This window comes from Myodes glareolus, chromosome 11, assembly GCF_982192425.1.
Source record: "Myodes glareolus chromosome 11, mMyoGla1.1, whole genome shotgun sequence".
NCBI lineage: Eukaryota > Metazoa > Chordata > Mammalia > Rodentia > Cricetidae > Myodes > Myodes glareolus.
Window position 1 is genome coordinate 56,182,213 of NC_142036.1, and position 27,660 is coordinate 56,209,872.

Sequence of the window (27,660 nt, forward strand, 5' to 3'; positions counted from 1 at the left end):
GCCAAACCTGACAACTTGAGTTTGAGCCCAGGACCCACGTGGCAGACTGCTAGAGCCCACTCCTCCAATGAGTGCCAGCCCATTGTCCCATGAGGTGGTTAGAGTGAGTCCCGTTGATTGGCAGTGATGGAGGACGGGGTACCAGGTGAAGGGGATGTTTGCATAGTAGGCTCGCTCACAGAACAGACATTGCCCTTGGCACATCAAGTGAACAAAGTAAAGGCTTCTACCTGTGGAACTGACATTCTAGCATGCAGAAGGGAAACAATAAATATGTATTGTGTTGGAGAGAGTAAAGATGATGAAGAAGAAGAAATAAGTAAGCAGGTTAAGGGGATCGAGGCTGCCTGGGTGCAGGAGGCAGGTGAGGACTTAGCAGGATCATTGGGATCGACTTCATAGAGAAAGTTAGGTTTGAGCAAAGCCTTGGAGGTGAGGGAGTTAACCAGGTGCTCATGTGCATAGTCAGGAGCCTGCGGATGCTTCTCTGTTCTGTTGAGTCTCCTGAGCCTGGTTCCACAGTGAAGTTGTGAGCTCGGGGACCAGCACTAGAACTAAGACAACAACTAACATCTTATGACTTTGAGGGAAGAACTACAAATTACTGTAATTAATATACATAGTGTAATTAAATAAAGTTCACCAGTTGCATGGCCAAATCTTGTATTACTCTTTGTGCCCTGATTCTGTAGGCAATGAAATGTCACTGTTTTCTTAGGCCTGCTCTGTGGGCATTCGTAATCCTTACACCTTAATAAAGTCTGCCAGGATACCTAATGGCCTCAGATCTAAAGTTAAGAGAGACTGGCTTTGGTAGGGATGTGATTCAAGTGTGTTCTCTCTGAGTCCTGGGTGTTGACATTAGAGAGAATGCTGGTTTTCACATTGGAGTTAGAGAGTGAGTAACTGGGAAATAGGGCTCACAGTAAGAGATGAAGGAATTTGCTTCCAAAACCTCATCTTAAATTACATTTTTATTAAGCAGCAATACTTTATTGAACGTTTCTAAAATAGAGGTTATATTACATAGTCTGTTACTCTGAAAATAAAATGTTTTGTTGGATGAAGTGCTATAACTATTTACTATTTTATAAGACATCTAGTTAAGATTTTACTTGGTATTTATTTTTCTTATGGTTCTGAAATAAGTATGTTTTAAAACTGTCTGAAAAGAAAGCATGGTTCTGATGATGGGTGTGAGCCTCTGAACCATAGCCGGGAGCAAATTATTTCAAAACATCTTTCTACTTGCCTAGAAATGTGAAAGTTGGGAAAGAAATCTTTCAGGGTAGCGAAGTTAGCTGTGAGATGGGATGGTCCTCAGCGTGGGGGCACAGACGTCACCACAGCCTTGCACAGATCTGCTAGTCCACTTGCTTTTTTACACAAGTTAAGCATTTTTGCCTTGATCGTTTCCATTGGTTTTGATGAAGATACATATGATGGAATGCAGGTTAACTGATTTTGTTTTTCGGTTTCGCTTTCAAAAGTTAAAAGTTTCACTTCTAAACTTTAAATTGTGGTTTTGGACCAGGAACACAGGAAAAGAGAGATGGAGCCTGGTAAAAGTGATGCTTGTGTTTTCAGGGGTTCCTTAGCGATTTGAGAACTTCCTCCGCACCAGGTAAACCAGAGCAAGCGCTTCTCTTGGCACCTTCACCGTGGATCATTTTTAGTGTTTTGCCGGTTAGAGTACCTTTTTTTGGGTTTTTTTGTTTTGTTTTGTTTTTGTTTTTTTTTTTTTTTTTTTTTTTTTTTTGGTTTTTCGAGACAGGGTTTCTCTGTAGCTTTGGCGCTAGTCCTGGAACTAGCTTTGTAGACCAGTCTGGCCTCGAACTCACAGAGATCTGTTTGCCTCTGCCTCCCAGGCTTGCACCACCAATGCCTGGCTTCAGGTCAGAGTACTTTGAGAAGGCTTTTACTTCCTGATTTTGCAAAGTACTAGTTAAGTTAGAGAAAGCTCATGACCTTTGAAAAGGGCAATAATGTATGGCTAATGTAACTCTATTTCTCTTGAATATCATTATCTCCCTGGGAGATTTTCAGAAGATGTCTGATGGCCAGGTCTATCCTCATAGGTGTTTGAGCTCATGAATCATAGTAGCCCCCACCTTCCAACATTTTATAAAAATAAAATCGGATTAAAATGACTAAGAATGACTAATGTTTGCAGAACCCTCCAGTGCGCTGTTTGTTTCGCACAGTAATCCTGTGAAGTAGGTGGAACAGTCGTATTTTCATCCCCATTTTACTCAAAAAGAAACCTGTTTCTGCCCTGTTGGTAGATTGCACACTCTTAGGACTTGAGTCTGGGTTTCCTAGTCTTCCAGTTCCAGCTTTTTTTCTTTCTCCCAGGTTTCCTGGAAATTGCATCTTTTAATTCATTAGTTAACATTTAAATATACAGTCCCTGGTATGTGATAAGCTCTATACAAACTGTGGTGAGGCTTGGCAGGCTCCCTCCCCTGCTGAGATGTGGAGGGGTTTATGGACTAATGTTTGATTGTGCATATAAACACTAGTTTGCAAAAGCACTTCCTGCTGGTTTTTCCGTGGTCATCTCTCACCCTCATGCTTCCCAGGCTCAGCCCAGGCTCAATGCTTCTTTACTTTTACTAACGAGACTGCTGCCAGCCACCAAACAATACCAACAACACCAACAGGAAGCTGTCCCCTCTTTTGTGGTTGTTGGACCCCTTCCTGCTTTGCCTTCCTTTGCCCTTTGTTTTGGGAATTTGGATTTGTGGTTACTGTAACTCATGTTATTGGGTCCCATAGACTAGGTTGTAAATGCAGTTATAAATTAACAAAATGCTAAACATTTTAAACAAAATTCTGATTTTGCAGCAAAGGATACTTGTTTGTCACTAAGGAAAATAGTACTGCCTGAGCAGACTTCTGGGGGAATTTAAGAACCAGAGTGCTGTCCCTCCAACCCCGCTTTGGCTGCCCCACCTTCCTCCCACACCTTTATCCTTCTTGTCATTAAAGTCAACTCAGTGTGTGTGATTTTTTTTTTTAACACTTAAGACAGATTTTTCATTATAGCTTGGTTGACTTCAAACTCTCAACCCTCCTCCTCCACTTAGAGTTGTGGGATCACAGTGTGTGTTAACACACCCAGCATGGATTAATACATTGTTAAACAAGCAACTTGTACTGGATGACTGAGCACTTCCTAGCTTTTGGTAGAGCTTTTGGGGCCTCTGTGGGTACTTCTGCAGTAGTGCAGGCTCACGGGTGGGACCCACTCTACGTGGCTTCTCTTTTTTTCTTGCCCGTGGATAGGTTGCTTTTTCTTTACTATCTTTCAAAAAAAAATTAAGTAACATAGGTTCGTTTTAGAAAACTGAAACAGGAAGCAGTGTAAATTTCTTGTGTTCTCTTTACCAGTAGGTAGACATTGCTACAAATCATCCCATACTTCAGATATTCCTGGTAAGGACACAGGTCCCCTCTCTTTTGTAGACATGTCTGTGGGGCATTTTCTTAATTGTTAACTGATGTAGAATGGCCTAGCCCACTGTGGCCGGTCCCACCCCTAGACATACTGGGATGTATCAGAAATCTAGCTAGCGGAGGCTAAGAAGCAGTAAGTCCTGTTCCTCCATAGTGTCTCCTTCAGTTCCTGCCCAGACCTCTTCAGCAATGGACTGTGGCCTGGAACTGTAAACCAAATGATTCCTTTCCTCCACAAGTTGGTTTTGGTCGGAATGTTCATTCACAACTACGGAAAGTCAACTAGAACAATAAACATAAATAAAAGATAACCTAGACATTACATGTAGTCATTAAAATATGAGTTATGTGGACATATTTGAGATGTTTCTTAGTATGCCAAACTTTTAATTTCAGTAAATACACATATAATTTCTTGTATTTTTTATTTATTTGATTGCACTTTTTTTGGTGCGTGCGTGCGTGCGTGCGTGTGTGTGTGTGTTTAGGGTATCCTGCTGAAGTCCAGGTTAGTCCTGAACTCCCAATCCTCCTGTCAGAGTCTCCCAAGTGCTGACGTTACAGCAGCACCGTCATGCCATGCTACGTTTTTCCCCTTTAAAAGCTTGTGTTTTATTTATACGTCTGTATGAACGCCTGTATGCACATGTGTGTACCATGTACATGACTGACACCAGAAGAGAAAGTCGAATCTCCCGGATTCGACAGATTACAGGTTTACAGACAGATGTGAGCTGTCATCTGGGCACTGGGAACCCAACCTGGGTCCTCTGCCAGATCACAAAGTACACTTAAGCCCCAGCCCCCCTGCTAGTTTTTAATCTATTATATAGTTCCCCGTTATGAACAGCTCTGGTCAGTACCCATGAACCAATTCTTTTCATGCATCCTTAATTATTTCTTTAAGCACATTTCTAGAATCAAATTCTCTAAGCTATTTTAATGTTTTAAAGTTTTAGTGAATTTTGACCATTGTCTCTAGAAGAGTTGGACCCATCAGCAGGTACTAAAAGTCCCTATCTTTCCTACTTTGCAAGTTAAGCCCTTTTTAGCGAGCAAGATCCTGGTTGGATAAAAGCACTTACTGCGGTCTTGACTACCTGAGTTCAGTCCCCAGCACCCATGTGTTTGAAGGGGATGGTCAGCTTCATAAATTGTCCACTGGATCGTATGTGTGTGCATGTATGCACAGTAAGTAAGTAAATAATTTTAAAGTTAAGGCATTTCTTCCTTTCTTTTGTCTTTATGACCTCCAGACAATAGTTCAACTTAGATGATCCTCTGAGACAACTTGTCTTTCAGTAACACCTGTCTGTATTAGGAGAGTCAGTCTTTTCAGAAACAAATGTGTGTCCTAGCAGACTGCAGAGAAGGCTTTAGTTGCCTAGAAATAAAAATCACGTCTTCCATGATGGCATCAGATAGGGTCTCAGCACCGAGAGGAGAAATGGACACAAGCTCCCATACCTAACCCAGAAGCCCTCTTCAGTTGACCACAGCTTACTTTCTCCAGTGGAGTCTCACAGTCTCACTGGATATACACCAGTCTTAAGGCCAGGCCCCATGCCCAGCAGTGATGGCCAACACAAAACAAAACTCATGATGTGTGTGTGTGTGTGTGTGTGTGTTTGGTCTCATAATGCTTTGTCTGGGTTTTTATTTTTTTATACCCTATGGGTCTTCTTTAAATATATATATTATGGTTTCCAGTTTTGTGTTTTTAGAGTTGGGGTAGGGGCAACCATAATCAGAATATAGTGTATGAAAAAAATCCATTTTGAATTGAAAAAAATCATGTGCTCAGATTTTGGCTATTGAATCTGAATTTGTTTGTCTAATATGGGAGAAACCTGCAAGTCCAGACTTCTCCCATGACAGGCATCTCTGTCCAGATTGGTACAACTATGTGGAAGTAGGCACATCCGAAACTAAGGAGCTTGGTTGGTTGGTGTAGTGAAAGACTCTCTGAAGTGGTTGGATTGGGGAATGAGGAGCAAATATGTGTGAAAGACTGGATGTTAGTGCATGACCAACCTCAAACTCAGGAGGCAGAGGCAGGGGAATCACTGCAAGTCCAAGGCCAGCTGAGGCTACACAGTGAGTTCCAAGCCTGCTCAGGCTACAGAGTGAGACCTTGGCTCACAAAAAATTAAAAAACAAAAATAGTGTAATTTTGACTTGCATTAGGGCCTAGCATGCACAAAGCCCTGGGTTTGTTCCTCAGCACTGTATGCAGGGGGCTTGGGAGTGCACCTTGTAATCCCAGCCATTAAGAGGTCCTTTGGAGCTCAGTGTTGAAATCAGCAGGAGTGGTGGCAAAGGGGCAGAGAGGAGACTGCCAGGGGCTATTTATTGAACTGCAGGAGAAAAAAGGCTGACTGGCTAGAAGTTATTGGATAACGGCTACAGGAAAACAGGGTAGTGCAGTCAGTCCCAAGCTGCAGAGCATCCTAACCTGTCTCCGTCTCCTCCCATGGGCTGTGGTCAGTTAGTGGCAGACATGCTGACTTGTTGGAACTGCCTGTCTTGTCTCCTGTCCTTGAGCTGGTGCATGGAAGACTGCCACCCGTAGGCCTGTAACAGGACCTTCCCCACCACCCAGGAACTCTTTTCTGGGTCTCGGTTTGGATTTATTTCCCCACTCCTTGGAAACTTTCTCTCCAGTCTGCTGTACCAAAAACACTCCTGTGTTTTGAAATGTTCAGGATTTAACATACTGTGGTGTATTGACCATCTATGCCTATGTGTCCCCTACCAATAAAACTCCCAAAGACAGCACAGGTTTTTATTACGTTACTAGGACTGGTAACAGTGCCTGGCAATTAGTAAGTGCTCTGTAGTATTGTAATATGAGTGATTTTGTTAAAAAATAATATCCTTAAAGAAGTGGGCATAGAGCTTTAAAGAACGAGTCATAATCGGTTACTTCTTTTGTGTGTGAACCAGCTACCATTCCCTTTTTAAACCTTGTAGATGCTGTGTTGCTATTTTTTTAGTATAATTCCAGTTCTTAAATCTGAGGTCTGTGATTCTGACCCTAACGAACACTAGACACTAGAGGTAGCTTACTGAATATTGAGATCCCTGTTTTTCAATTATTAAAAAATATTTGGAGAAAGAGGACATATGTAAGATCAAAGCCTCAAGTTGGCTTTCTGAAGTTTCTATCCCTAAAAATATTTAAGAAGAAAGTTAGTTTGGAGTAGGGTGAGGTATCTTATGTGAAGAACAGTAAAGCCTATTTAGTAGAAATTTATCTTTTTTCCAGCTAATGATGTCAGTACCAGCTAGTAAGCCTTAACTAAGGTGTGTAACTATACTAACTACATTGTACTGGGTTCCTGGGTGCTTGCCTTGCTTGCCTGCTTATTATATCAATAACCCACTAAAAGAGGAATTGTAACACACTGAGATTTCTTGGTAGAGGTGCTGTGGGATTTTTAGTTCCTTTTGTGAGCAGTGCAAGATGTTCAAATTCTGCGTGTTAGTTTAAGAAGTACACCAGGCAATAATTTGTTGGAGGGGAATGTGGGTCTTTAGAATTCAGTCTTCTAAAATCCAATACCCCTTTGAATTATATTGTGAAATTACGTGGCTAAATTTCTGAAAGATCTCTTGGTTTGAATTGAATCTGAAGTCTTTGTGTGTGTGCATGTGCGTCCGCCCGCCCTCCCTCCCTGAAAGTCTCTTTGCCTTTCATTGTAAAAGAGCCTGGTACTGCTTTCTGTTTTAAAAATTCAGCTGGAAAATTACAGAGTGCAAACATTTGCCCATCAGTTCTTCTGTGGAGAGGACAGAAGTCTGTCTTCAAATGCAAACTGACATTCGAGTGTTCCTGGCAGTGGGAGTTGTAGTTTGTGGCCCTTTACCTTTACTTCTGAACTACATCTATTCGGGCTTCTACACAGTGCAGCGAGTTCTAAAATCTGCCTTTCTCCGGCTTCATGGTTGTCTTCAAATTTGCAAAGCCGTGTTTCTTTCTGAACAACTCTGGGGGGGGACAAATACCCAGGAGTCCTTGGGCCTTCGTTTTTCATCAGGTCCAAAGGAAACTCCACTTCCCCCAACCCCAAAAGATAGTCCATATATCCAGCAATGAGCTCAGCCTGGACTATAGGAGGATTTCTGGCAGTAAGATAAAACTAGCATTCCTCAGGAACTTTCAAAACTAGTTCCCATCCACCAAAGTAATTTCCCTTACTTCTAGAAGAAGGAACATGGCTCCCTGTGGCACCTGTCAGCATATCAAAGTCCATGCAGGCCTCCTAGCCTTCTCACCTCCTCCCCATGCTAAACTCCCTCCCCCAGCTACTCATTCTCCTTAGAACCCTGCTAACTTCACTATGGGTGGATCTCTCTCTCTCTTTGTCGCTCTCTTGCTCCCGCCTTTCTCATTTTGTTTTCTCTATTCTCTATCCCCTGCTCTTCTACTCTCAACGTACAGCCCTGGCCAGGTTCAGTCTACTTCTTTCTCTGTCTGCTCTGGACTCTTCCAGACGCCTCTGGCTGTTCTCTCTCTCTCTCTCTCTCTCTCTCTCTCTCTCTCTCTCTCTCTCTCTCATATCTACAATGAAAGTCTCCTCCTTAACCGTACCACAGAGCAGTCATGTCAGTTTATAAAATTCTAATCTTAAAAATTGGCTTTAAAATGTGTCTGAGCAAATATATTCTTAAAAAAATAATTTTTAAATGTTTTATTAGTAGAATTTTTGTGCAGTTTTATATTTACAAAATTGATCAGACAGTGCATAGATTTGTATTTATCTATTCCTAACCTACATACAACTTCACCCTTCATTATCATCGTGCATTAGTGTGGTAGTTTCGTACAATTGCTATGTTTGTATATCCCTTAGTTTATATAAAGGTTTACTCTTAGCATTGTGCGTCTAGTGTAACGGCTTCACCCACAGCACCTTGACTCCCCAAGAATCCTCTGCATGTCACCCATATAGTTCTTGTTCTGAATACCTGATAACAATTTTTACTTTGGCTTTGTTATGGTGGTTTGCTTAGTTTTGGTATGGAGATTGTGGTTGTAGTTGTTTTTTTTACCATTTATGAAGCTTTGCCTTTTCGTATCACATAGGTGGGATTATATATATAGCTTATATTGATAGCTTCTTCAGATGGCTTCTTTAGTTTACCATCTGTATCTAAGGTTCCTCCATCTGTGTTCATGGCTTATTGGTGAATATCTTTTTAATACCAATAGAGGTAGCCGTTATCCATTTATCTATTGAGTGACATCATGAATGTCGCTTGTCTGATTTCATTATGGATTGACTGCTGTAAACATTTTGTGCATAGCAGTTAGTACAGTCGATTGGGTCCATGCCTAGAAGCAGAGATTGCTAGGTCTTGTGCTAAGACTGTTTCGCTTTGTAAAAAACACATTTCAGTGTCCATGTCTGTGCATACACACTCTTAAAAACCAACCTAACCCAGGCTACAGAGGTGCACAACACTTAGGAGCACTGACTGTTCTTCAGGAGGGCCTCTTTGAGTCCCAGAACCCACATGGCAGCTCCGAGCTAGAAGCAGCTCTAGTTCCAGGAGCGCTGAATCCCTCATCTGACTTCTGTGACCACCAGGCATGTGACTGATGCACAGACATACATGTAGGAAAAGTACCCGCACAAAGACAATAAAAATAAACCTTGAAGAAATCAACCTACTCAGAAGCATAGAAGCCTGCGCTCTAAACTGTCAGCAGTAGTCACCTAGGAGGCTGAGATGGGATGACTCAGATTATTAATTTTTTTGCTGCAAAATCTTACTCCATAATAATTTTATAGCCTTTCTTCTCAAATTTCTTTTTAATTTGTGGAAATAAAAATAACAATGAATCAACATAAGCAAAAACGAAGTGATTGAGTTTATTTTCAGTGTCATAGCATGTCCTAGTCAGGAGACGGAGTATTTCATTCTGCGTATTCACAGCACTGGCTGAGCACCTACCAAGTGCCAGTCCTCCAGGGCTCACGGCCTGGGACTACACACTTACCCACCATGAGGGACTCTGTTAGTCACAGTCTCATGCGCTCAGCCTTGTGTTTCTTACCTAAGCACACTACCAGCCTGAACGTTACTTAACTGCCATTTTGTGTTTTATGTGTTACTGTCTGGTGCTCTCTGTCACCTCTGTTCTTCAGCCCTTCCTCTCAGTAAGGAAACTTTACTCTGTCCATAGATGTTCTCCTGTTTTCTGTAGCATTCGATGAAAAGTTTAAAAGTTTCTCTCAGAGAAAGAATGCAAGTCAGGAAATGTGCTGGCATGCAAGTGCACAAGCGACTGGTTTGCCACCGGAGAATTAGAGAAGAATTTAGTCTGAACTTGATTTTATTTCATCCTTCAAGGTAATTTTACACATATTAAAAGGTGTGTGTGTGTATGTGTTTGTAGATTATTTAAAAGACTATTTTCTGTGGATTAAGTTCAGTTTTTAAGATTTTTAAAAAGATTTTAGAGCACAATAATTCAAATTCTGTGACATTAAAAATGACTGTAAGGACCTGGAGTGTAGCTTGTCTAGCAGCTCCTATTCCCTCTAGACTTACACGAATGAATGAATGAAATCATAGGAACTATTCATTCAGTGTAAAGAATGATTAAATTAGTGGGTTTTTTTTTCAGTAAAAGTCACCAGTGTTGAGTATTATAGAGTTAAATACTTTATCAAGTGCCTGTTACATTTTAAAGAGGAGAAGAGAGCACTTGTTCTGGAGAGGAGCCCTGTCCCCTGCCACGGTGCGGTGAGCAGTTTGTTGGTGAATCTGACCTTTACCTTTGTCAACTTGGCCTTGGACAGTTGTTTGGTTTTACTGAGCTGACTTTTTAATGATTAAATTAATTGAATTAAATAACGTGAAGCACTCCGCAGACCATAAAGTAATACAGGTGTAATTGCCATCATCGTGTGGACTCTGTCTTCTAATCCACTGAATCAGATGCTCGGGAGGCCAGTGAACTGCTCTGTAACCTCTTACCATGTGTTCTGTACCCAGCTCTCGCTGCATGAGGACAGACTTGGGTCATTGGAACCAATCGTCCTGGAGCCCAGGAGAGCTCCGAGCCCTGATGTTAATGAATAGTTCTTTCCTTCAAGGACAGAATGTGGGCGTGGGAATGTTATGAGGCGACTCCGCTGCTGTGATTTCTAAATGTGTTCATGGTTTGAGGAGGGTGGCTACAGACGGGGCAATAAGTGGGGAGATGTTCTCATCACCTCAGGAGGACCTTCGACGGTGAAGATGATAGTAGTCTTCCTTTCTGTTTCTTTCTTTCCTTCTTTCCACCATTCAGTCTCAGCCTCTGGCTCATTCTGAAGGCATCTCTGCTAGCATTCTCCTCCCTGCATCTTTGTTCTTTGAGTCCCTTTTCTTTTTCTTATTTGTCTGATGATATGATTTGTCTGATTCAGCCTCTTTTATTGTATAGTATTATTTTTATACCGAAAGTTGATATTTAAATCTAATATAATAGGTAAAAGTGTTATCAGTAATTCATTTTCACATACAGAATGCGACTGGTCACAGTGAAAATGAGGTCTGATATTAATGATAAGAATATAATGTTCTTATGCTGTTTTAACAGTTTATATAAACAGCTTTTATTCATAAGCTTTGACAGGAAATTCTGTTATCTTAGAAACAAACCATTTAGAAGAAATAATTTAAATAGTGAAAAGATGTTTAGAATCAATAGAAATATAACATCTATGATATAGTAGGAACTGCAAATGGACTATTATATGAACTATTTTAGAATAGCAACTTACTTATAGCAGGTAGAAAATATAATTTTAAAGCAATAAAAGTTTGTACGTACACTAGATCCTGGTAGAATGCATATATCATCCAAAGTGATGAGTATAAGTTCAGTTTTCACATCAGCATGTATGTTAGATACCATATGACACATAAGAACAAAGTATGCTTTTATGACTCTGCTTTTCAGGTTCTTTTCCTCTTTCAAGACCTGCGTCCAACAGTTTTTAGAGCAATGTGGGAGCATAGACATTTTAAGCCACATATCTTTTGAGCTAAGAATTCCATGTCTAAGTTCCCTTATTGATAAACTGATATATGCTAAAATATTTGCAAGGAGATTCACTGTAGCACTGGTTGTAGTTTGTCCATGATCCTTATAAAATAGTGATTTTTCTACTATGGATTTGTGTGAAGGAAATAATCATCAAAGCTATGGGAAGACATAAAGTTATGATATATATTTACTCCTTTTGTTAAAATCCTCGATGGACAACAGTAGTGAGTTGGGGAGACTGTGTTTCCTGTTGGTGGAAAATTAGGCAGCACTGTAAATGTTGGAGAAAACTGCCATGAGATCACCATCTTCTATCACACGTGTGCACATACGGTCACATGCTTGTATACATGGGGAGGAGTAAGCACGGGAAAGCTTGTTTTTCTCTGGGTACTTAGATATGAATCGTTTAGATTTATTTTTCATTTAGTGGCTCGTGGTTATGATTATAGTATAAAATAAACATGAAGGTCTTGGTTTTGTAGTTTTGGCTGTATGGAAATTTATTTTCTTATTCATTCATTGTAAAATTTATCACTCAGTGCTGCCAGCTTGGTCTCAGATCCTGAGTTCAAGTGATCATTTCTGCCTCCCAGTAGTTAGGACTACAGCTTGTGGCATGGTGCCCAGCTTATTTGTTCATTGTGTGTGCCAACACATGATAATCGTACATACTTATGAGGGCAGGACTGACAGATGGGTCCACTGCACATGCACAGGTTAGGGTGAGCCTACCTGTCACTTGAAACATTTGTCATTTCTTTGTGGAAACAAAATCTATTTACTGTACACACATAATTATCTGTAGTCGCTGTATTGTGCAGTAGAACACTGGAATTATTTCCCCCATTTAGCTGTAGTTTTTTTCTGAAAAATAATACTGAGAAAATAACTCACACATACAGGAAAATATTGCAGGAAATATACTAAAATATTTAAACAGTAGCTGTTTTGAGAAGTGGGACTAAAGTAACTTTTAAAAGGCTTTTGTGTCTTATTTATTTATTTATTTATTTATTGTTCTTTTTTTTGAGACAGGGTTTCTCTGTGTAGCTTTGGAGCCTGTCCTGCGTGGCACTAGCTCTTGTAGACCAGGCTGGCCTCGAACTCACAGACATTGCCTGCCTCTGCCTCCTGAGTTCTGGGATTAAAGGCGTGTGCCACCACCACCTGGCTTTTTTTTATTTTTCTTTAATGAGAAAATGAGTATATCCATTCTACTGGAAAAAGATTTGGGGTTTTATTTTGTTAAAAACATGGTTGATAAGCAATTTTTAAGGATAATATCTTGTAATATTTATATATCTAACAAACTTGAATTTTTCTGTTTTCATTTTTAGGCCAGAAATGTACATACAGGAGAACTAGCTGCAGTGAAAATCATCAAGTTGGAGCCTGGTAGGTAGTGGTATTTATATAAATGTGTGTGTGTGTGTGTGCGTGTATACATGCATACATAGTGTGTGTGTGTGTGTGTGTGTGTGTGTGTGTGTGTGTGTGTGTGTGAGCCCTGCCTGGTGTGGGTATCTATTAAAATATTTCATACATTTTTGAACAGTTTTTTGTATAGTTATAAGACTTACATGCATATTCTTTATTTCTTTCCTTTTTTTTTCTTCTTCCTAAAATAAATTTTTATGTGTTCTTCCAGGTCAATAGAATGTCTCCAATATAATCATATTAAATTGCATCAAAGATAGTCAAAGTCACTTTTAATGTGATACTTTTATTGTTAAAGGGAATTTGAGATGTATGTGTTCAAAAATTATAAGCTTCATTGACTCACAGTGACAAAATAATTTTCTTATATAGTAAACATTTTAACTTCAACTTTAGCGGTTAAAATGTAATTAGAAGTCACAGAGGCAGCCCTAATTAAACTCTGGGGGGATACTAAATAAAACCAAAACTAGTAAATAGTGGAAGAGATTACAGGCAGGGGCCAGGAGTGGTAGTGGTGGGAGAGAAATAGAAGGTGGACGGAGAATGACCAGACTACGTAGTATACATGTCTGAAATTGTGAAAGAACAAAATTTACTAATAAATATGAGTTCAGCTCTCTTTTTAATCATCATCCGTATTACTTGAGTAGATAGATGATACTTTAAGTTGCCTACTTTGCAACAGTTTAAAATCAGATTTTCAGATACGGCACGATACCTTGTCCTCTGGCAGAAATTGTTGTGATATTTCAGACTTCTTTTACTATTCCATGTGATGAGTATAGACTGATCTCCAAAATGCCACTGACTAAGTGGATGGGACCCTGAGCAGATCTGACTGGAGGAATCCTTTGAGTGAATACATCACATTGTGTGCAAGGGCTGGGGAGAGTCTAAGTTCTGGACTGGGCTCGAAGAGGAAGCACAGATGTTTACCCCTTTGCTGCCCACAGAGAGCACACAGGGCTGGGATCTGCACTGGTTGACTTGTGCATGGCTTACTTTTCATGATAATCCACATTAATAGGTATATCTTTAAAATCTGCAAGCCTCACTTATCAGTAAACTATGTTGTGAATAGTGTAGAAAATCGATTTAATAAAAAGATAAAAAGCTATGGAGATTCCTCACTAGATCAGTTACTGACCTTGCAGACGTAAGGACCAGTGTTTGGATCCCTAGCACCCTCAAATGCTGGGTGGGTGTGGAGGCCCTACTGTGATCCCAGCACTATCAAGACAGAGCAAGGATCCTGGAGCAAGCTGGCTAGGTAGACTAGGTGAATCAATGAGCTCAAATCAATAAAGTGCATATATAAGTATATAAGGTGACAAGCCATTAAAAAAGATATCTGTCACTCTCTGTATGTATGTATATACATACCATATATACATACATACAAACATATGCACGCACACCTGTTTGCAAACCAAAGTAAAAGAGAACTATATCATGTATAGTGGTGTTGAGCTTAGTGGTTAAATGTGGGGTCATAAATTAAGACTATGAAAGACTGGAATTCTCACTTCCTTGTTTTGTAAATACCATTGGTTTCATATTAGAGGTCACTTATAGACTAATATTAAAACTCTCCCTCATTCAGAAAATACTGAAGATGTGATCTTAGAATTACACCATTTTGTTTGGATGTGTGTATGTACATATGCACTAGAGCATGTGCACATGTGTGAGAGTGTGTGTGTGTGTGTGTGTGTGTGTGTGTGTGTGTGTAGCTTGGCCTGTGTTGTTCACCGCTGTATACACCAAAGCTCTCCATGGAGTTTCTGGGGGTTCTCCTGTCTCCACTCCTATCTCACTGTAGCACCAGGGTTATAGACAGACACATGTAACCACATCTCTACGGGTTCTGGGGATTTGAACTTAGGTTCTCAGGCTTGTGCAGCAAACCCTTTACTGTAAAGCGTCCATACTACTATGTGTGTACTACGTGTACTACGGTCCTACACCTGTAGCTCACCACCTGCACCACGGGGCTGGACAGGAGCCGACTGGACGGACAAGGGCCTGGAGATTGACGCACACACAGACAGAGACACGGGTCATCCTTGAAACAGGAATGCCCCCTTTGTTGTGTCGGGGCAGCTTACATAGGAATCCTTAACTGATAGCCACGCCCCAGCCAAACCCACCCGAAACCACTCCCCTGCCATCAGGAACTCCTGAAGATCTTGTGCTCAGAGCAGCTGCAAACACAGGAAAACAAGTTGTTTACTCCAGCAGGCAAGGGGTCAGAGGAAATTCGGGGTCTGGGGATCCACAGTCCCCAACACTTTACCTAGTGAGCCAGTCAATATTCAGCCACTTTTATATCTAGTCGATGACCTGTCATCTCCTCTGCCTGCCCCTTCAGGTCATTTGTCTTTGTTACTGGTTGTTAGATGTCATCTGCATGCTGAGCTAACAGCTCCCCAGTCTGGAAGCTTTATTCTTACCTTTGCAGTCCCCGAATTTTCCCTCTTGTTAGTCTTTCCTTTCTTTGTTCTCTTCTTTCCCATTTTTAGCCCTTTCTGTTAGATAGTTATATTTTTTAAAAAATATGAATTGAAATTTCTAATAGTTGTCTCCTTCCAAATTTAATTATCTAGTCCATCACAACACTTCTGTTCTAAACAGTAAGCAAGCTCTAGGTGTGTGTTTTTCAAACTGCTAAAGAGTTTCCCCAGCCATTCCTGCAAAAGCGTTCTTTATGGACAGATTTGAAGTATGTTAATTGGGTTTATGTCATAATACAGTGGTTTCTGCTTCCTAGTTCAGGTTCAGTAACATCCTAGTTTTGAGCAAAATAACTTTTTCTTATCTATTAAAAATCCTCTTTTATTTTTCAAGTGGTTGCTTTTTGTTTATTTATTTTACAATAACATTAAGTCTTTTTGTTTGTTATGTTCTGGAGACAGGAGCCTTCCTATTTGCCTCAGCTTCCCGAGTAGTTCCACACCTACGGCTGCCTTCCACTTACTGTGCCTGACCGCACAGTCTTGTCTCTGGCCGCGCTAGGGAACTGACGTCATTTCTGCTAGTTCTCACATCTTCAAAGTTATTTTTACATGTGCACATATTACTGATACTGATGATTCTGACTCCAGGCTTCCAGATTTTAGGATGGTGTGTCATTATTGCATATTAAGCTTTAAGGGCTGACAGTGTTGGCTGACCTGTGTGTGATGGTTCTGCCCACCTCACCTTTGACTTTATTTGCTAGGTGTATTTTTGTTTTGTCAGTTAGCTCATGAAAGTCATGATTACATCTTCATTTCTAAGCAGCTGTTTGTTGGTTTCTTAGTTCATGGGAGATCTGTTTAGAGTGTAGGAATATAGACGAGAGCAACAGGGCAAGGGCCTGAACTTGTGTCTGACGGGGGGAGCTAGAGCAAGGGAATTAATGTATGATGCAGAGTAGGCTCATATTGGTCAGTGGCTTCTGCTGTTTTCCTGTGGCTCCTGAGCTCTGCCCTCAGGCGTTCACTCCGTGCTCTCCTTACCCACCCTCCCGTTAGCCTTGAAGAGCTATGATAGTGCCAACCCTCTTTTACGTGTTCGACTTCTGTCTCCCATCCCACGGAGTCAGCCTAACATATCTAGGCCTAGTATTTTGTACTTTTGTGCAGAAGGTTGTTTTTTTTTGAGACAGGGGTTCTCTGTATCATCCTGGCTGTCCTGGAACTCTCTGTAGACCAGCTGGCCTCGAACTCAGAGATCCATCTGCCTCTGCCTCCTGAATGCTGGGATCAAAGGTGTGCACCTCCACTGCTGTGCTCTATTTTGTACATTAATATGTCTTAGTCATTGCAGTTTTGTTTGTTGTTTGTTTGTGTTTTGTTTTGTTGGCATTTACTTGAAAAGTTATAACTTGTTTATTTTGTAACCTAATCAGAATTTTTCCCCTTGTAATACATAGAAGTCCATGAACATATTATTATTTAGAGGATGTTAGATTTTGCTTCTAGTATATGACTTTTTGTGTTTTTTTGTTGTGGTTGTTTTGTTCCTAATCTTTCCTAAAAGTTTGTTTTTTTAATGGCTAGGAATTTCTTTTCTTTTTGCTGCTTATAATTTTGAAGAAACATTATCTAGTTTTATCAGAAGATGGTTTATGGAGCTTTGGAATAACAGACTTGAATCCTAACCAATGTAAAATATTTTGAGACTAACAGATGTTTTTTAAATTGAAGTAAATTCAGTAATCTGCCCTTTTCTCCCATCATTTTTTTATCATATCCCCCTTTCTTTAGAAAGATTGACTATGACCAGTAGCAATTTGTAACCAACCCCCATTAAGTGAAAACAAGCATTTATAAACATTATTTGGGGAATTCGAGCATAGTTCTCTAGACTACTACTTGCTGATTAGTGGGCACTGGTGATCTTTGAGGGATCCTGAGAAAATTTAGAATTATGATCAAGAACAGCCATGAAGCTGTTCTGGATATAGAACTCAGAAGAAACAGAAACAGAGGTGCTATGAAACATTGGACCATCTGGGCTATCAGTTCCCATCGAAGATTTTTCAGGAAGCCATCTTAAAGGAGCTGCACCAGCAAGCAGAGCCCACCCAGGAAAATGCAACTACCAAGAAGCATGCTTAAATCCTTTCCTGTGTGTCTAAAACCCTTTTTTAAGCTCTGTCAAGTTTTATGTGGAAATTTCAACCCCATGTTGGATGCCATATGTAAATGGAGGCGGAGCTTTCATGTCCTGACCACAGGATCCCAAATAATCACACAACTGTTTGGTCTATTGCTCAGGCTTATTACAAACTAGCTCTTACATTAGCCCATTTCTGTTAATCTATGTATTGCCATGTGGCTGTGGCTTTTACTAGGTTCTCAAGTCTCCACTCTGCCCCTCCTCATCTGTGTCCTCAGTTTGATTGTTCTGCCTAACCCTATCCTGCATAGCTATTGGTCAAACAGCTTTTAAAAAAAAAAAAATTAACCAATGGGAGCAATGCATAATCACAGTGTATAGAAACATATAATCTTATTATATTAAAGTTAAAACCTTCCTTTCTAATTAGACACAAAAGGAGAAATTCTGTGGAATAATTCTCTTATACACATTAAAGATTTGTCACTGAAATTGGTTTAATAAAGTACTGATTGGCAGTAGCTAGGCTGGAAATATAGGCAGAGCAACCAAACTAAGGATGATGATGGGAAGGAGAAGGGTGAAGTCAGAGAGACCAAAATAGGCATACAATACTGAGAAAAGGTACCAAGCCACATGACAAAGCATACATAGAAATAGGGGTTAATTTAAGTGTAAGAGTTAGCTAGTAACAAGCCTGAGCTATTGACCAAGCTTTTATAAATAATAATAAGCCTCTGTGTGGTAATTTCAGAAGTGGCTGCTGGGAATTTGGTAACAGGCAGGCAGGAGAAGACAATCTTTGATAAAAAAAAAAAATGTCTGATTCCAGAGAAAGAGAAGTTAGAAGAATAGTGCTAGCTATTCACAGCGCCCTCCCCTCCCTGTGCACTGCCATTTGCGGGTATGTTTGTGTTTGAGCATCCATCTTCTCTGTTCTATGTATATGTGTAAAACCAGCGGTTTACTTGCTTCCTTCAGTGGTTCTGTTGGCTTTTAGCTGGTTTTATTCAAGTATTGTTTTTTTCTCAGCTTCTCCACTGAACTCTGTCAGCGTTATTTTACTTCATGTGTTGCCTAGGTATTCCTGTATTCATTTTCCCCTTTCATTTCCTTAAAAGGCCAGATCACTGTTGTCTAAAATTTTCTTTCAAAAGGAATTCTTATGACTTTTGCATCCTTTTGTTACTTTCTTTTCATGATAATTGTCTTTCTTGTCTTTTCTTTTCTGTTCTGTTCTTTTCTTTTCTTGGTAAAGACAAAGTAGATAGTGGTTTCCATGTTTTTGTAGCAGACTTTGGGAATGCTAACTCAAAAATACACTGACATGCTAATGAATTTTCCTAGTACTTTGTTCAGATTAAAAAAAAATTGTAGACATCATCATTTCAAAGTTGGATTCTTAACTATATTTAGCCTCTTAAAAAGCTGCACTGAAACCAGACTATACAGAAGCCCTTCCTTGTTTTGACTTAGCAGATGAATTGTGTTAGACATGAAAAGGTAAAATTACTTACCAGTATGATCAGAAAGGGCTTATGTCTGGTAGACCATAAACAAGAGAGGTATATTGTTACTATTATTTTATTTTTATTATGTAACTGGAATGTCAGCTGTAGGTGTAATAATAACTTTCCCTTCATAGTTAAAATAGTGCTTATTATAATTTTGTTGCAGCCTTACTTGCCCTTGGCAATTTAATTTTATAATATTTCAGTCAAAATTTTACTGAAACATTGCTTTGGGGACTTTTCCTAATACTCATAAAAAATGCTAAAGTAAACCTTAAGAATGAAGATAAATACAGAAAATTGTTTATTAGCCACAAAAATGGTGGTGAAAGAAAGTGAAATCTGTTGTCTTTCTGTGGCCCTATATTCCTTTTGTCTCTTTTATATACAAATGATTGTCTTCAGGAATAATTTGACTGTTTCTGTCTCATTGCTAGAGTAGGTACCATGTTAACCCATGTGGTCACCACCTTGCATAGTGACACGAGATAGGATCTGGCTTTACCCGTGCTCACACTAGAATGTTGGGGCCACTGTTGGGACACTGCAGTTTTCTCTGCTTCACTCAGGCCTCGCTCATATGATGGTGATGTGTGCCGCCATGATCTGTCTTATGTCTGGGTGCTTACCTTAGCCGATGCTTGTTCAGCAGTCTGTGGCTGGTGGTGGCAGCCAGAGCAGGAACGAAACCCCAGGAAAGCTTTGTCTTCCTTTCTGTTCTCCCCCATCCCATTACAGTGAACTGCTTAGATATGTTTGTTGGTGATGGTGATTTGTTTGTTGGGACCAGGTTTGTCATCAAACTGTCTGTGTAGCCAAGACCTCCTACCTCCATCACCCAAGTGCTGGAATTATAAGAGTGTGTTACTGCTCCTGGCTCTACAAATATTTACAAATATTTATTTAAACAGTTTTACTATGTAGTGTTGGCTGGCCTTAACTCACTATGTAGACCAGACCGAACTCCTGTCTCTGCCTCTTGGGTGCTGGTTAAAGGTGTGCATCACCATACCTGGCAAGAATATTTTTTAAAATAGGCAGTTTATGGTCTGTTAAGTCTTGTAGATCTTACTTACAATGATGGATTTGTTTGTTTGTTTGTTTTGTTTCGTTTTTTTCTAAACAGGTAACCCTGGTCCTGAATCTCAACATGTAGATCATGCTGGCCTTGAACTCAGAGATCTGCCTGCCTCTGTTCCTGCTTCTGGATTAAAGATGTGTGCCACTAAGCCTGGCTCTAAGGATGGACTTTAAGAAAATCATTATCCTGGGTGATTGGTGTTAATATACCTATTGTTTTTTATTTTTTTTTGTTTTGTTTTTAACATTGTTAAGGGTATTCATGAAATGATTCAGTACTTTAAAATAAAAAGTTGAATGTATTTCCTTATTTTAGAGTTTTTAAATAAGTGGGAATGTGCTAATATCTATCAACAGATGTTTACGAGTTCTTAATGCTACCAGTAAACCCTGTTTTCTAGAAGTTACAAGAAGAGATTTTAGGGGGAAAAGGTCAAGATGTGCATGAAGATATTTGTAGTAGAAGGAGGCTTGTTTGTTTCTCTGCCACCAAGACTCCTGAAATGACCACACAGAAACTGTATTAATTAAATCACTGCTTGGCCTATGGCTCTAAGTTTTCATTGGCTAGCTTTTACATCTTAAATTAACCCATTTCCATTAATCTGTGTATCGCCATGTAGTTGTGGCTTACCAGCAAGGTTCGGCATCTGTCTCTGGCAGCAGCTCCATGGCTTCTCTCTGACTCTATTTCCTTTTCCCCCAGCATTCAGTTTAGTTTAACCCGCCTAGCTCTGGTCTACCCTATCAGGTCAAGTCAGTTTCTTTATTAACCAGTGATATTCACAACATACAGAGGGGAATCCACCTCCCCTTATAAAAAGGAAGATTTTAACTTTTAAAACAAATTGGTACTCCAGTGTGGCCAACTAAAATCCACTTAAAACCTGAGAACTTAAAAAGGAATTCTAGACACAAAAGAACAGAGTTTAGCACAATTTCTTGGTAGCCACATTTTTTTAAAGATGGATTTGCAACGAGCAAGGCACTATGGTGCTCAGTAAAAACTGTGTGGCTTCTTTTAAAAAAATGGTGGCTTCCTGGTTCACCAGCACAAATGGGTCCTACTCTTTCAGGAGGTCCAGCTACGGATCATTTGAGTGGGATCTGTGAGCAGACTGCTACAACTTGCTTAATGTCAACATAGACCTGCTGTGTGCCTGAAAATGGGGCAGTGTCCATGGCTCTTAGAGGCAGCAAACAGCTCCGCCATGCTGGACTGGGCAGAGCAGGCAGGCTGGGCTCTATTTGCTCTAGCAATGCCACAGCTTAGGTTTCTAAGATGCACTTAGCATTTTAAGAAGCCGTCCTGGTCAGAAAATAATTATAAATACACAATAAAGACAAATTTAGATGGAAAAGACCTCTAAATGGGTCACAGTGTTATATAAATATACGTAGGCTTGGGAGAGAGAAGAAAAACATATAGACAGTTATAAAAAGAAGTAAATGGTTTAAAAAAATATAAAGTCTTTAAAGAGACAGAGTACAGAAGTCATTGATTAAAAGGAGTAAAAAAATAATAAAAAGCCATGCAAAGATGGAAAATTCACAGAGTCTGGATTATATATACTATTGTGTTTTCTTTAAATTTTTTTACTGTGAAGGAGGTAAGTACAGAGAGACATTTCATTGTATGGGATGCTAAATTAAACCAGCATATATGTCCTAAAGGTATCATGATTTCCAAATTTGGGTCTAAGAATTTGTTCCTTTGGAAAAGAGGTTCTGCTTCTGTTTCCACAGAAGATGAGAACCTGTGGGATTTTTCTAGACTAATGTAGTTTGATGCATCAAGACCTCCTGAAAGGTTGCTGTGAACACCCCCAAAAATTATTTCACCCAACAAAAAGCAGGAAGCAGTATGAAGAGAACTACACCCATATTCCCAAATATTGTTTGTAAATGTTTGTTTACATTTAAAGGGGGATATGCTATAGATATGGATACTTTGCATTGGTATGGATCTTGGTTTATTGATACAGATTTAAGGGCAGTTTTGTTATACTGTGTATATGTATTTCTGCTCTTGATTAAGGTATTGTGCTTGTGCAGCTCACTTAAAAATTTAATATATAATTTAAAATACAGGTTAATAGATAATCATCTATAATAGTCAAGCTTGTAGTCATGTTAGTTAGATTTTCTAGATGTATGGAGATGTGTATCAGATGGATAGGCATTCTTCAAACCTTTCAAAGACTACAGAATATGGCATTTAAAATGTTTTAAGAGCTTAAGACTTCATGACAGTGAAACACATATGCTCCTGGCAGCACCGATTACTTCAAGAGGAAGATGGTCATCAAAGAGGCTCCTGATGGAGTTGCTAGCCATTTGGGCAAGAAACTGTTCTTGCCTGAACTCCTTGATGGTATGCTTTTCGAATTGGGCATGCAGGACCCTCAGAGAGATGACTGCTAAACTTGCTTAAAAGTGAGACAGTCCTTCAGGGTTCCTGCTTCATGAAAGAAACTGCTAGACATTCTGCAGGACACAGAAGAAAGTGACTGACAAACAGCCAATATAGGCAGAACTGAATTTGAAATTTCCTGCTTTATCGAAAAGTCTGCGAGACGCTATGGGCCTGTAGGCTGAAGATGGTTGCCTGCAATGTTACAGAAGAACTTTGGGTGACTGTCCAGGCACTGAGATGTCTCTGTCAGTTCTAGAGTTTTGGAAGTTGCTTACAATGTACTTCCTGTTTACGTAGGTAATATTATATTCTTCTGGAGTCTTTGATAGAGTTGAAGAATGAATAGTTATAGTTTTCCTTAGTTATGATAAAAGATAAAGTAGATATAAATATTGTAACTGCAGTTCTTGCTTAATACCTGTTTTGTTATATGTAATTTTACTATGTTAAAGTTAAAGCCTTTTTGTTTAAACAGTAAAGGGGAAACAGTATGGGAGGCCCTTTTGTCTATGTGTTACTATTATTGGTTGATGAAAAAAGAAACTGGCTTGGCCTATAGCAAGGTAGAACTTAGTTAGGTGGGGAAAACTAAGCTGATTGCTGGGAGAGAGGAGGTGGAGTCAGAGAGAAGCCATGGAGCCGCCACCAGAGACAGATGCTAGACGAAACTTTACCTGGCAAGCTACAGCCACATAGCGATACAAAGACTAATAGAAATGGGTTAAACTAATATGTAATAGTTAACCAATAAGAAGTTAGAGCTGATGGGCCAGTCAATGATTTAATTAATATAGTTTCTGTGTGATTATTTTGGAAGTTTGGGCAGTTGAGAAATGAACAAGCAGCCTCCTTACTACAGATGTGGCTAGAACAAACCATCAGCTGTTCTAGTTCAGTGCTACATTCTTGTGTTTTGAAACTCTATTTCAAAGTTTAATGACCTTTTAGAAAAACTAAACAGTTTTATTTTTTCTTTTTGGATGCAGTTTTATTTTTTCTTTTGTGTGGTGCGTGCGTGTGTGTGTGTGTGTGTGTGTGTGTGTGTGTGTGTGACATGGAGGTGCCTGTCCTCATTCTGTCCTTTATTCCCTTGAGACAGGGTCTCTTACTGAACCTGGAGCTAAGCTGGCAGCCCAGAATCTCCAGCTCACCTGTCTCTGCCCTGCACCCCAGCACTGTGGTTAAAGCACGTGCATGACCACATCTGCTTTTTTATGTGGGTTCTGGAGACCCAGGTCCTTACGCTTGTGCAGCAATGCTCTTATTTGCTGAGCTTATCCTCCTAGGCCCATAGTTTCAATACAAAATTAATCTCTTCTCTGTGTATGTGTGTGTGCCAGTGCCCAAGGGTGACAGAAGGCATCAGACCCCTGGAGCTGGCGTTGCAGGTACTTTAACAACTCCAGTCCTCTGGAAGAGCAGCATGCCCTCCTAACTACTGAGGCATGTCTTGGCCCACAGGTTCCATTTTTAAAACTCTATACTATAAAATATTTGAAGCCCTCTTCATTGTTTGGATACTTCAGTTCTGGACTAGGGGAATGTTAATAGTAATAATAATACATTTCAGGGCACAAATGAACATCAGAAATTTTATTTTAGGGCAGGGGAGATGGCTCAGCAGGTAAGACCATTTTCCATGTGAGCATGGGAACTTGGGTTCAAAGTTTTGCACCCTAAAGGGATAAAGACAGAGCTCAGCAGTTCAGAGTTCTTTCTGCTTGTCCTCATTGGTTTATATCAGCTTGGCACAAGCTAAAGTCACACACACGTGTGTGTGTACATACATTTAAACTTCATTGTGTATGAATAATAGCATTGCTGTGACCATGGGCATGCCTGTATCTTTTTGAGACTTCAGTTGTACTTTTTGGATGTATACTTAGAAGTTGGTTACTAGATAAATAGGTAGATCATATAATAGTTCTTATTTTAATTTTTTAAGAAGCTACCTTACTGTTTTCTGTAGTAACTGCAACATTTTATGATCTCAGCAGTGAGCACAAGAGTTCCATCTTCTCTATATCCCTACTGTTACTTAAAAAAAAAACCCAGCCCATCTTTGTGAACTTAGGCGAAATTTTTTTGTGGTTTTCAGTTGTGTTTCTCTGATTAATGTCGTTGAACATATTCTCATATGGCTATTAATATTTGTTATCATTGGATAAATGTTAATTTTGTTGCCTGTTGCTTGATGAAGTTATTTGATTGGTAGTTGTTGAGTTATAGGAGCTCCTTATAAGTTATGAATATTAACCCCTTATCAGATACATCATTTTCACATATCATTTTTCCATTCCACAGGCTGCTTCTTAGTCTGTTGATTGTGTCCTTTGATAAATGTGAATTTTTAAAGTTTGATTGTATTCTTATATTTTTTTCACTTTGATTAACTATGCTTTCGATGTCATATGTAGCAAATTGCTAAATCCATTGTCTTAAGTCTTTTACTAGGATTTCTTTAAGGAGTTATGAGTTATGTTTAGGTCTTTAACTCATTTTGACTCACTTGTTCATTTCCAGTTTGGAAGTTTTTGAAGTGATTTTTAATGACATAAGAGTGCTTAATGGCTGAAAATAGTCTTGCTAGACTATGGCATATAAGTCCCATTCATGGATGCGATAGGAGGAACTTCATAATTGCATACTTAAAGAAATGGAAGTAAATTTATGGCAATTTTAATTTTCTATTTCTCTATAGTGACAAAATATTTACATTAATGTTGCTACAATAATACAGACTAAAACACAGAAAGTTTATTAAAAAGTGATAGCTCCATTATTGATGCCTCTATAGGAGGGACATGGTGTAGTAGCTCTTTCTGTGTAATTCAGAAGCATCATGTTAATGATTTTAACCTGTGAACAACAAAATATATACACAGTAGATCTTACAAGCATAAATCAGATGATATTTGATGAAATGATAAGTAGAAAGTCTTGCTTTCTTTAATAAACACCTTATGAAAATAATGAAATATGTTAATTTATTCAAAGGGATTTAAGCCAGTCTTGGATTTTAGTCATTTAGTTGTTCAGATGAGGACTGATCAGCGTCTGTCATGTAGTATGCAGAGTGTCCATCCCCCTGTGACGCCTGGTGAACTCCCTTCTTGGCTGACGTGGGTCACACTTTTCCTGGGGGTCTCCAGAGCTGAAAGAGATCAGGATTACAATCACATGGCCTCCGTGGCTCCCCACACACTCTGTTCCACTTTGGTGTAGCCAGCCACTGCCCTTACCAGCACAGGCTTATCTGGGGGAGTTCTCCATTTCCCTATCAGGACTTACTCAGTACATCAGAGAAGAGCTGTAGCCAGAATAGCTCATAGCTTTTCTAAATTCTAGAGGATCTATATATCCAGATTCTGTATATAGCAGAGTTATTGACTCTGCTAATAACTAAAAACAGATTCATTTTTCATAGTTGAAATTTTCAATGGATCAAAGTTGGTCTCCTGCCAGGTTGTAGGTAAGTGCTGCCACTGCCTGCTGTCCACCCAGGTACCTTCAGCAGCCAGATGACTTGGTGCAGGCAATCGCTCGTGCTGAAGGGAGGAGCATCATCTTAGAAGAGCTGGGGGCAGCTAGTAGAGGGCTAATGGGGTCCATAAAGGTGTGTTCAGCATAAACGCAATATTCAGGGAACAAACCGGCTGTAAGAAAGATGGGAATTGTAGAGAGTGCTAAAGGAGAAGATTGCTGAAACCAGAGATAATGGGTTCTGTGGGTCTCAGCTAACTAATCTCATCCTTAAAATGGCCTGAATAGGCTGAAACTCAGCTTGAGGTCACAACTTAAAATCCACTTCTACAGGAGTGAGTAGAAGTAGCCTGCATCCTGCAAACCCCAGTATACAGACCACTGCCTTTGCTATGAACCAGCAGTGAGCATGCTGAGAAAGGAATTAGGGAAAGTCAAACTAAGAATAAGCCTAACCAATTAGGTGAAAGACCTAGACATTAAACACAACCAGGACCAGGAGATGGTTTAACACACTTGTCGCCAAGCCTGATGATCTGAGCTCAGTCCCTGGAGCCTACATGGTGGAAGGAGAGAACTGACTCCACAATGTCTTCTTGTCACCACATGTGTGCAGGTGTACTCATACACATACATACACTAAAATGTAATTTGAAAAAATACAAGCACTGATTCCATTAAGCAAAGTTAAGCCAAACCTAGAAAGATAAAAATCACATGTATTCTGTCATATGTAAAATCTAGATTTAACAGAGATAGAGGTGTGTGTGTGTGTGTGTGTGTGTGTGTGCATGCATGTGTAAGGGGCCAGTGAGAACACGCTGGGATGGTGGGAGAACAAGAGATGGTAACGTGGGAACAAACATGAATAAAGTGCCCCGATGGGCTCATGGGAGTGCCCTAAGGAAACCCGCTGTTGTGAGTGATTTTAAAGAATCCAAAGTGAAAGCAAGTAAAAGTAGCTGTTCTCATGTTTGGCAAAGACAACTAAAATTAGTCAAAAGAGACAAAGAAGTTCACGTTACAGTAACAAAGGAACAGTCCAGCTTGAAGATATGACCGTGAATAGATATGCATTGAGTGTGAGTGTTGGACCCAACTACATAAAACAAACACTGTTGTACATATAGGGACACTGAAGTTCATACAATAGTTGTGGTGACTCTGGGACTGGAGGTAGGCTCAGTGGGGAAATTGCTTGTCATCCTAGAGTGGGTACCTGAGTTTGAAGCCCTAGCATCCACATAAAAAAAAAGCTGTTGCTGGTGTTGTGCCTGTACCCCAGTACTGGAGGAAGAAGACAGGAACACCCCTGGGAATCATGGGCAAACTCACTTTGCTTAGTCAGCAAGCTTCGGGTTCAGTAAGAGACCGTGTTCAAAAAAGAAAGTGGAAGCCGGGCAATGATGGCACACACCTTTAATCCCAGCACTCGAGAAGCAGATGCAAGTGGATCTCTGCAAGTTCTGGACCAGCCTCATCTACAAGAGCTAGTTCCAGGACAGGCTCCAAAGCTATAGAGAAACCTAGTCTTTAAAAAAAAAAAAAAAAAAAAAAAAAAAAAAAAAAAAAAAAAGGAAAGTGGAAAGAGATGTGGAAAGAGATAGAGGAAGACA

At 39.8% G+C, this 27,660-nt stretch overlaps 1 protein-coding gene across 1 annotated transcript in view; it reads left to right on the forward strand.

The window, feature by feature from the left end:
- The window catches only part of Map4k5 (mitogen-activated protein kinase kinase kinase kinase 5), an 87,746-nt gene that overhangs the window by 5,857 nt on the left and 54,229 nt on the right, over window positions 1-27,660 (forward strand). The window contains exon 2 of the mRNA XM_048415953.3: window positions 12,847-12,904. Within this exon, the coding sequence (XP_048271910.1) occupies window positions 12,847-12,904 (58 nt within the window). The remainder of the gene's footprint in view (window positions 1-12,846; window positions 12,905-27,660) is intronic.